This window comes from Labrus mixtus, chromosome 21 (assembly GCF_963584025.1).
Source record: "Labrus mixtus chromosome 21, fLabMix1.1, whole genome shotgun sequence".
Classification (NCBI taxonomy): Eukaryota; Metazoa; Chordata; class Actinopteri; order Labriformes; family Labridae; genus Labrus; species Labrus mixtus.
Window position 1 is genome coordinate 23,218,805 of NC_083632.1, and position 11,348 is coordinate 23,230,152.

General features: G+C 38.4%; 1 protein-coding gene across 1 annotated transcript; it reads left to right on the forward strand.

Annotated features, from left to right (window-relative positions):
* Positions 1 to 1,557: 1,557 nt before the first annotated feature.
* telo2 (TEL2, telomere maintenance 2, homolog (S. cerevisiae)) lies at positions 1,558 to 11,218 on the forward strand. The gene is made up of 20 exons (XM_061028277.1): positions 1,558 to 2,416; positions 2,500 to 2,777; positions 2,869 to 2,937; positions 3,985 to 4,132; positions 4,212 to 4,314; positions 4,392 to 4,460; positions 4,553 to 4,694; positions 5,166 to 5,302; positions 5,742 to 5,827; positions 6,475 to 6,561; positions 6,675 to 6,763; positions 6,868 to 6,959; positions 8,097 to 8,213; positions 8,323 to 8,394; positions 8,478 to 8,648; positions 8,724 to 8,815; positions 8,894 to 8,993; positions 9,212 to 9,276; positions 9,545 to 9,660; positions 10,770 to 11,218. Exons 1-20 carry the CDS (start codon positions 2,076 to 2,078, stop codon positions 10,889 to 10,891), a joined length of 2,496 nt encoding a protein of 831 aa, XP_060884260.1. The 5' UTR covers positions 1,558 to 2,075; the 3' UTR covers positions 10,892 to 11,218.
* Positions 11,219 to 11,348: the final 130 nt, after the last annotated feature.

The following is an 11,348-nucleotide window of genomic DNA, read 5'->3' on the forward strand; positions in this document are numbered from 1 at the left end:
CGATAAATGTATACCCTTAACTTTGATTTTAACACAAACATTCTTCAAACTAATAACGGTGACGTTCAAAAGTCATCAGGTACTCTCAAGGTACCGGCTACAATGATTAGTCATTATTAATCTTAACTTCTGCATTAAAGAGTCTCATATTTGTTTAAAGATTTTTACTAAGCCACCATTAGTATTTGTTTCTATATTTTCTAAAATGAATGGTTTGAAATTGAATTATTTATAAATGTATGAAGATGCTTCTCCCTCTTCAGGTGACTTTTCTGCACAAGTCCATTATTTGTGATCCATGTTTATGCGCCATCTGATATTTCTGATCGTAAAACAGATTTATATACAGTCACAACATTCATGATTCATAACAGTGAGGTTTGTTAAACACACACAGCACAACAGCCCCGCCTGCAGGTTGTAGATACACACTGCACCATCCCTTAAGATAACACAAGATAAGAATAACTATTATTTATACCACAACGGGGAAATGTTCACACCTGTCTGCAGTGTCGCAATCATCTAGATAGGCCTCCCTTTATTTAGCATTATACTTATAACTCATTACTTTCACAACAGCCAACTGTCCCTTTATACAATCACATCAGCTGATGGTGAGTACAGGGGGTGTAATTATAAAGCTTTATTTATAATATAAATATATTATTTATAATGTCATTGGATTGTAGTGTTGTCCGTTTGTGTTATCCATTTTATCTGAAAAATCAATAATCAACAAAAATGCAAATAAATGACATGTTTCTTGATGTGCAGATACTTTCGCGTTTCTCACCTTAATGGTGCGTTCCAGTTGATCTTTTATTTTGCGTTTCTATTTATCTTTAATGTTATTATTCACATTGAGAGATAGTGGTGCGTTGCTTTGGGAGCGGCAGGCGAGAAATAGATTTTAATTTTCCGAGAAGGAGAGGGAGAAGAAGAAGAAAGTATTGTGATGCAAAAGTATCCATTAAAGAATGCTCATGGGTTTAGGGCTAGGGGGCTCCGTATATAAATGATGAAATAATTCAAATAAAAAAGAGAAACTGATTTGAGCTAAGTTTAATTTCAATTGTCATACTTCTTTACCATCTGTCAGTAATTGCTTTCTTCTTAATAAAATCTAGACTATATCCCATTTTAGCTTCCGCAGCTATATAAACCCGTATTATTTTAACAAACTCTCATATTTTTTTCGCTTAATTTAGCTTTTTCGTAGATGCAGGATTAATTGTCGTTTGTGCTTTATTTGTTGATTTTTACGAAACGCGTTTGCAAAGTGACGTTATTTGGCCCTTCCGGCTTCCGGCGACAGTTTTCGCAGTGAAGCATTCAAGAACCTGACATTTTCTGTAACACTTATGGACACTTGTTTTGTCCATAGACTAACTATTCTGTCACATTAAGTGGACCACTTTAAACACATACACACAATTAACACTGCGCCAGCTGTAGAAATGTACATTTATTGGTAAAGAGAAATATGGAAAACAACGCGTTCATAGCGGTTCATAGTGACGACACTTGGTCCTTTGGGCTTGCCATACCGTTGTGTCTCTGTTGTGTTCACTGACTGATCACACACGGAGGGAAACACGACGTGGTGGGGACATCTCATTTAAAACATTGAGTAACATGAGGGACAGTAGATATTACAACGAAATAAATATGTTGATATCACATTAACTAAAGATAATGTTTGTGTACAGGACGTAATGCGTACTGTTAAGTTTGTTTAAATGTGTGCAGTTGTGTTTCAATTTAGAGAGACGATAACAGATGTCGCCTGTCATGCTATTATTACAACAGAGATGTTTATGCTAAATTCATGAACAGGTTTTAAACCTTAACGTTACTATCAAGCTGTGAGCTGCTTGATTTCGGTTAGCTTCAGGAGAAAGGGAGAGTTAATATAACACAATATATTAATCCCCTTAGCGTACGTTATCTTAGTACAAGTCATCAGTGGACTTTGTTGTGAACAGTGGGTAATAATACCTTGGGAGACAGCCTCCTGTGAGGGATAAGATGTCCATTTAAGTTTTTATTTCAAGTTGGTCCCCATCACAAAGATGGAGTCCCTCACCCCACATACTGAGGTTCGCCTGGCAGTGGCTCAGTGTTTCCGGACCCTCACTTCATCCACTGATACTAAAGACACAATCAACGCTCTGCACACACTTCACTCTTACTTGGATGAAAGACCAGGAAACAAGATCACTTCAGTTCAGCGTGTGGAGTTCAGGAGAGCTCACTTCACTCGCACCCTTCAGTTCCTGGTCAGCAGCATCCAGGCTGACTGGTTTCACAGCCTCACAGAAGCTCAGCGCACAGATCTGTGGGACGGACTGTTCCTCAGAGGCCCTCCGGAGCAGACGCTGCTGGTGCTGATGGATGGGATAGGAGAGCTAAGGTTGGTGGTGTGAAAGAAGGGATGATAAAGGATATTCATCATTTCATCTGCTCACTAACTGTTTTTTTCCCTCTCCATTGCAGAGCCAGTGCTAGTCTGGACCACTTGGTCAGCATCACAGAGCGGTTCCTTCAGAGCCATCGTCTCGCTGACCTGCTGTGGTCCTACTGTCTGCACAGCGCTCCCTCTGACACCCCTCAGCTCAGAGAAACTCTGCTGGGTCGTCTTGTTTCTTTACCGGACCTCACAGCCAACAGGTTGCATCTGAACATCAAGCCTCTCTTTCTCCCTCAGCAGTATTATCCTCTACTGGCCTCAGAGATTCTCACCGCTCTGGAGAGGACGTGCCGAGCACTTAAAGGTGAGCTGACATCATCACAGCATACAGCCTGTGTCAAAGGTTCATTACATCAAAATAATCTCTTTTCTCACCTGTCATTGATTCTGAACAGATGGCACTGATTGCTCCTTAACATTTGTGGCTGAGACACTTGGGAAAGTGTGTATCCAGGGTCATAGTGGTGAGTCATTTTCATACATTATTGTATATAAATATGTTTTCTTAATGCTGTTTTCCCTCACATGTTGCCACCTTCACACATCCAGCTTCACCTCTTCTAATGATTGGAATTTCTCAGTGGTTAGATACGTAACAAGATATATATTTCCATTGTTAAGGAATTCATCATGGGCACATTTTGATCATCACATAGTCCTTAATAATCATTCTGAGTGTCCAATCACAGGCCCTTATTCTCAGCTCCTCAGCTCTGTGAAATTATGGTATTTCAAAATTTCCTGAAATGTCAGAGACCAACAATTAATTAGAAAATGAGAAGAACCAGCATCAAGGGAATACTTAATAAGTCAAAATCTTGCTGCTGCAAGTCTCCTTTGAACACATTTTTTTAAAATACTTTATCGCAGGCTGTTTTACTACATTACAAGTTGTCATATTTCATCACATATTTTGTTCATCCTGGCACATTTTTATATATATATTTTTTTTATTATAACATACAAGAATACATACATGAAATAAAATAAAAAATGAATACGAAGAGAAAAAAGATAATTAAATTAAGATTTCGAAAAAAAAAAAAAAAAAAAAAATACTAATAATAAGAAAAAATAAATAAAAATAAAACCGTAAATAGAATGGAGCAGGGGGAGGGGGTTTGTTCCTTTGCTACTCTCTTAATTGAATATAATTCAATTTACATACCTGTTATTATTCCACTTTATCTGTTTCCTTTATCCATTTACTCCAGTAACACATGAATTCATCTTCTCTGTTTCTTAGCCTATACGTAATTCTTTCCATTTCTTTAATATCTTCCACTGTTAACTTCCATTCATACATCACAAGTGTTGGTGTTCTATAATTGACAGATTGATATTTGAGGAAAAACTATGGTCCAAATGATTTCCGCTTCTAGTGAGAAAAAAAAGGAAATGTAAAGAAGGACTTTTTAATCAGAAGTTTAGAATGAATGAAACGATAATGTCTGTAAATGTTCTGTGAAGGAATCTCTGTGATCCTTCTGTCATTTCCTCCTCCTCTGCAGGTTCGGTGCTGGCCGTGCTGGCTCCTCAGCTCGCCGTCTGCACGAGCTCAGACATGGTGTGGCAAAGGGTTTGCTGGAAGCTGTTTGAGAACGTTCCACAGCGATGGTCAGAGAGCGTGCTGACTTCTCTTGTGCAGGCTGTCAGCGGGTAACGACAGAGTTATCCTTGCAGATTTCCGGCCTGTCTTCTCTCTTCCTTTGAATGACACCAGTCTTTTTTGTTTCAGGCCTGAAGCTTTGGGCAGAGTCATTGGTAATCTAGTGTTAACAAACAAAAAGGCCCAGTTTGTCATTACTCACAAGCTGCTGTTATTACAGTACAAATATGAGGTAAGGAGAAGTTCTGCAGCCTCACAGTAAACTACTTCTCTCTTTAATATTTTAAACATTTGATTGTTTGTCTCCAGACTCGAGTCTTGAGGATTATTCTGGGTTACCTGGCAGCTGATAAGGAGCGACGCCCACTGCTTATCCAGGTGAGGACATCAGGATGTTAAGCAGGCAAAATAACATCACGGGGGAATTATGTATTCTTCATTTTGACATGTACACATGTGTGTGTTCTCAGGTGTTAAGGTGTGTAGCTCAGGCCTGGGCTAACCCCAGTGCAGTGAAACACACACCTTTAGAGCAGCAGCTGTATGTGAGCAAGGCCTTACTGCTGAGTGTGAGTCTGCTCAACGACTCTGAGCTGCAGGAGCTAAGATCAGGTACGTCAGTTATAAGGTTGTTCACTGTGTTAAATCAGTCCCTTTATTTATTATTATTTTTTTTATGACCAACATTTTTATTGTTTTCAAATGTTTTACAACAGTACAATACCAGACAATAAATGATATAGAACAATACCCAACAAGGGTAACACTATCAATGCAAGACAAAAAAAAAACAGGCCTGACAAACAAAAATTATAATTAAGATAAATTAAATACAGGAATAAAGCAGGACTATTAAAATATATGTAAATAAATAAAAACGTAAAAAAATAAAAATAACAAAATATGCATTAATATAATTAGTTTATCATGTATCCCTTCAAGAAAACTATTATCACCTTCAGGTGTTTTGCATACTGATTAGCATTATATTGCTACTGAACTGAAAAAAAGTATAACTTACAGACAGACAAAAAAAGAGTTTTAAAAAAGAATGAGTATTTCAGTTGCTGCCTCTCTTCTCAGACTTACTTCAGTGTATGCTGGGCGGCATGCAGAGCCACCTGGACAGCAGCGTGGTGCGGATCAGACACATGGGCATGGTGGTGGGAGAGTGCCTGAGTTCTCGTATGGATATCAATGGAGCTGAACTTAAGTTTGAGGTACGGTCTTTGTTGCACATCAGCTGCCATCTGCTGTGACAGCAGCAGCCTTCCAGGATTCCAAATATAATATAAGATAAGATAAGATAAGATAAGATAAGATATACTTTATTCATCCCAGCAGGGAAATTTAGGTGTTCCAGCAGCCAGCATACATACAAACACACAACACAACACATGTATACATACAAACACACAACACAACACATGTATACATACATATCCCACCAATACAAAAAACATGAGCCCACAATACAGTTTGATATATGATATATGCAACTCAGGCTAAAGTTTAAAAGTTTACATGTCTTCTGTCCTTACTTAAAGGGGAGTCGTTATAAAGTGCAATTGCAGTAGGTAAAAAAATATTTTTAAATCTGATATCTGATTCACCACCTGATTGAAAAGCAGTCTGAGTTTGTATTGTGCTGTGTTTCAGTATGATCAAGATGAGGAAACAAAGGAGCTACTGTCACTGATGACTCCTGTTAGTGCTGAGGAACCAGAAGCTGAGCCTGTGAACAGGTAGGTTACATCACTTTAACTGTTACCTTGAGGCTTCATACATGTAGCTACATCTGCTAATGTCATAGTAAGATTGTGGACTCTGCTATCTGATCTATAGCAAAGACAAAAAAAATAAAACATCTAGAAACCACATTAATGATTTTTAACACAAATTAATCATTTCTTTCTGTCTTCATATGCAAATTTACACAGATCCATCAGAATTCAATGTTTTAATCTTTAGACTACACTAATCTTTGTGTTTTTAATCTTGGCAATTACTGTGTCAAATCCCATGAACTGTTTTCACTGTATATAAACAAAAGCTTTGTTTTTACTCAAGGTTCAAGGTTCAAGGTTGTCTTTATTATCCCTGCGAGAGAGCAATTTGTTTTGCAGTCAGCAGTAAAACACATACATACATACAGCCCGCAATCAGCACACAACATAGAAAGGACAATAAATAAATAGAGTAGTTAAGAAACAGCTGGAAACAGAGGCAACACAGTCAGTTGTTTAAAAAGGTGATGGTAGCAGGAACAAATGAGTTTCTCATCCTCTTTGTCCTGCATGCTGGCAGACTGACTCTGCGGCCTGACGGCAGCAACTTAAAATCCTCAGACAAAAGATGACTTAGATCACTCAGAGATTTCTGTTATCCCCAGAAACGACTCTCCACAAGACACCAGCGAGACAACGCCCTCTGCTCAGAGTGAGGCTTCAAAAACAGCTCCAGACTCCGACTTGGACAGGTCAGTATTTGCTCTTTTGCTAATTCAGTGGTTCTGAACATGAAATGTATTTGTGATTGTATTAGTGCTAAAAGAACTAGAGAAGGGTGTTGATAAGTCTTTCTCTGATGTAGTGATGATGAGCTCACTCCTTACGACATGTCTGCTGATCAGGAAATGAACAAAGCATCTCCACCCCGCTACCTACGAGACTGTCTGGAAAGTATGGCTCCACAGATTACTTCATGTCATCTTACCCTGTGTTTACATTCTGTGTTTTGTCCCCTCCTGTTCCAATCATTTTTTTCAATCTTGCGACCGATCCAGATTTAATTTCCTCTGATGAGCCGGTGCGTGTGGAGCTCAGTTTAAGAGCTGCTGAGAGTTTGGTGAGGAAGAACAGCTTTGCAGCCAGAGAGGTACGTCAAGCTCAAAAAAGAGTGCTTCAGATTCATAATTTACTGAAAGTACACATTGTTATTTTTGTGAATGACTAAAGCTACAACAACAAAAAGCCAAACATTAGCTGGTTCCTGAAGCAAAGATTTAAGCATTTGCTGCTTTTTGTCAAATCTAAATGAAAAGGAGTAATATGTGACTCTGACACCTAGTGTTTAAAATGGATACTGCATCAGTCATGAAACCTTTCTGTGTTCTAACCTCTCTCCATTTTTCAAAAAACATCTCCAATATTGGTCCTAGTTTGAGCACGTTTCTGCTCGTGGAGCTTATTAGAAACATGCAGAGGCTTTTTAGGTCGGGTACAATCACTTCTATCTGAACCACTTCTCTTGCCCGCTTCCATCGCTGCAACACCTGTTGGTTTGACTGGCAAACTGAGAAGAGTCCAAAACGGGCGTGTGGGGGTGCCTTAATACTGCCTACCTCGTCTGGTCAAAACAAATACAAACAATTCTGCACCGAAATCTAATCTAGTGTAGTTAACAGTGAAACCAGCACTTCAACATATCATAAAGATAAAGATAAACTTTATTGATCCCCCATGGGGTACATTTTTTTGTTACAACAGCTCAAGAAAACAGGAAATAGGAATATAATTATAAAAAATAAGTTAAAAATCAAACATATGTACATCAGTTAAATAAAGGCAGAAAAATACAATAATAGAATAATACAAGGTATGTACACTTCCACTTGTGGAAAGAGTTATTGTTATTAAAACACACACAGTGTGTAGCATTATTGATATGAGTGGAGGTGCTGTTAAAGAGTCTGATTAAACAGTCTCAATCATGTTTCCTTATTGTCTGATAAAGTAAGGTGATTTTATGATTTCATTCAGTAGATATCTTACATATTGGACCTTAAAGTATTATACCTGTGGTTTTAAAAAAGGGATAAGAAGTAGACTTTTGAATATGTAACATTATATTTAGACTAAACAATTAACCAGTTTATTGTAAAGTCATTTGCATATTCATGTATAACAGAACAAACAATACTTGCAGCCTTATTAGTGACTATCCAAATATCGGTCTCTTTTATATCCTTTTTTTTTTTTTAAACTACAGTTGCTTTTTTTTCAACCTTTTCAGATCAGTGTCCAGCTGAGCAAAGTGTTTCTTCACATGGAGGATAAATACAGCATAAGGGGCTTCGTGAGTCTCAGACAGGCGACCATGGTGGCACTCGCTGTCACTGACACTATCTCCGTACGATCATTACCTCACTTTTAACTCCCTAAATCTTTTCATGTCAACATTTCTGTTGTTTGTTTACCACATAGATGTATTCCACTTTTATCTGTGTTTTCCTTCATAGGTGACCCAGTATTTGACCACAGAGTTTTACTCCTTGAACTACAGTCTGCGCCAGCGGCTCGATATCTTGGAGGTTTGAATATAAATCTTCTTTACTTTTTTATACCATGAATGACTGATATGTCAGTAATTAAGCTGATCATGTTTTTTTATCAGGTTCTTGCTCTGGCAGCGCAGGAGCTCTCCAAGCCGATTACTGAAACAAGAGATTCTTCCATGAGTATCTCTGCCAGCACAGATTTGACTCCATACCCCGGAGACAACCCTGTTCACTGGAGACAGGAAGTAGAGAAGCGGATTCAAAGCAAGACAAGACGCCTTAGTAAGGTAGGTAAAGCATGGACACTTTTTACTCTGCCTTTTTGATGTGTGAGTTCAGATGTCATTTCTCTTTTTCTACAGGGTGTCCCAAGGCCTCCAGCTAAGGCCATCCCCAACCGCTACGCCCCTGTTGTTGGACACTTCTTTTTCCCTCTGCTGTGTAATTATGACAAGTAAGTATTGTTGTCATAAAAGTCAGATTTGTGTTTTAATACATCAGAACATTTTGAAATAAAAGTTCTTTCTACTAGGCCTCAGGTGACCTTTGACCTGTTGGGCAGTGACCATCTGGTGCTGGGCAGGTTGATCCACACGTTGGGCCTCTTCATGCACCTGGCAGCCAATGCACCGGTACTTTATCCAATCTGTCTGTTGTTTAGGGGTTAGTCTTGATGCAGTCTGATATCACATACTGTCCCCCTTTATCACATTATTAAAACAAGATAATCCAAAAACAGTTATGTCCAATACGAAGTTAAAATGACAAAGAATAAGAAGTTTAAAGCATATTTTCAAGCTCTGCCTCTGGGTCTTGTAGGATTTACTCTTCAATTGTTTTTTTCATGCAGATAGCTGCACAGATGGGTCGAGCCTTACTGGACTTTGTGTGGGCGCTGCGCTACCATGTTGACCAGTGAGTGTGATTACTGAGTGTTATAGAGGATCTGTGTGGTTCCTAACATCAATTTAAAATGTACTTATCCTGCTACTAACCAGATCTTTTATTATCAACACAAGCAAACTGTAAAATCTCTCCCCAACAGCATGTGTTTTTTTAATGTTATTAATGCAGGCTACACCAGCTAACATTAAAACAACACACCCTGATAGACCGTCACATTCTGCACTGAATGTTCAGTTATTCCAATACGAGTTGTTAACATGCAATCTGTGTGATAAAGGATGGTGAGACGAGGCGTCCTCTTCGCTGTCTGCTCCGTGTTTCTGAGCGTGAACAGTCAGAACCTGCTGGTGGACCTGAGTGATCAGCTGTTTGAGACCAGAACGTGGCTGGCAGGTAAAAAAAAAAAAAAAAAAAAACTTCTTGAATCTCTGCCATAAACATGTATATTCTTTTGGACAAATATTTTTTTTTTATATAAATTATATTTATACTTTTTATACATGTTTTTGTATGTTTATTTACATTATATTTTTATGGAATATACACTTTTATATATACAAGGAAAAGCAGGGCATCTGTTTCAGGTGTTTTCATAGATTAGAATTTAACTTAGAAAACGCAACAAACTGTTAATGTTAAAGGTTTCTTCTTTCATAAACATCTCGATTCCTATAAATGCACAGATGTTTGAGGCTGCACCTGCAGTCTGTAATTCTGTCCGGGATGTTCCCTCAGTGACAGACAAACATGTAGAGCACACACACACACACACACACACACACACACACACACACACACACACACACACACACACACACACACACACACACACACACACACACACACACACACACACACACACACACACACACACACACACACACACAGCTGGACCCAGCATTTCTGGGAATTAGATGAGGAACCAGGATGTCCTGTACTGCACAGACTGTCCATGACGTGACCGGCTCCTCCGCAGGTTGATGTTTCTTCATCCTTCGGAGGATAAAAAAAGCTTCACATGGCAGCGAGTGTTGTGGTGCAGGGAACACATTGTCGGATGATTAAATTATTTATTTTATGGTCAATAACTTCATCATGTAAATACTGTAAAAACTCTCTACCTCATGTAAATTAACTCATCTGTTACAGAATTACATATTCTATTATCATGCTTATTCAGCATTTTGCACTATTGTCTTATTTAGTCTTGTACATATCAGGCTTTGCTTACTTTGTGCTTATAGTTGATATTTAATGTTTTACTTTTGTACATAGAGAGCTCAGTTCACCAAAGTCAAATCAAGTCTTGTGTGAGTAAGCACTCCTGGCCAATAAAGCTGATTCTGATTCTGATTGTTACTCGTGCAGAGAAAACGTTTGAATTGTGTGCAAGGACCAAAATAAAAGAATGTGACTTTGCTTTTGAAATGATACTTGGAGATGTTCTCTGAGCATATTTGACCAAAGTTCTTATTGTCTTTTTGTGTTATAAATATCTACAGATGTGGCTGAAGGAGACCCTGATGCAGACTGTCGGAGTCTGGCTATACAGAGTCTGGTTCTGATGGACAAGAGCCTGAAAAAACAGCTACAAGACCCACAAGCACTGAGCCTTGAATCCTAAAATATTGACCATGTTCTACACCTGATCCTCACAGAGCCTGGAGATGAGAGTGTTAGGGTTGATGCAAATGATGTTACTGATATTGGACTCTTATCAGTTTGTTTCATTTGTTTAAACACACATTATACCAGCTGATCTTATTTAGCTTCTTCTTCAAATCTGTCTACAACATGCACATCCTTACATTCCCTTGCACTGTATTGTGAGGATGAAAATATTGTGTATTATTTATGAACCTGACCTGAATATTGATTGAATGGAGGATAGGGTACCATTTTGGTCTACCAATAAACTGTATTTTTATGAGGATATCCTTTTCCTGTACTGGCACATCTCTCTGTCCTGTGTTTGTTTGTTTGCTAAGGACATCCTGTGAATATTCACATGCACCCTTACAGAAAATCTACCAGTACTATTACTAGTACTACTTCCTCTTCAACATTTTTGTTCATATTTT

What these genes read in the sequence shown, in the direction of transcription:
- telo2 (XM_061028277.1), top strand. Translation starts at nt 2,076, where the DNA reads ATGGAGTCCCTCACCCCACATACTGAGGTTCGCCTGGCAGTGGCTCAG. An exon ending in GCTGCAGGAGCTAAGATCAG is followed by an intron (nt 4,695 to 5,165) that starts GTACGTCAGTTA and finishes CTCTCTTCTCAG; the next exon opens with ACTTACTTCAGTGTATGCTG. An exon ending in GAAGCTGAGCCTGTGAACAG is followed by an intron (nt 5,828 to 6,474) that starts GTAGGTTACATC and finishes TGTTATCCCCAG; the next exon opens with AAACGACTCTCCACAAGACA.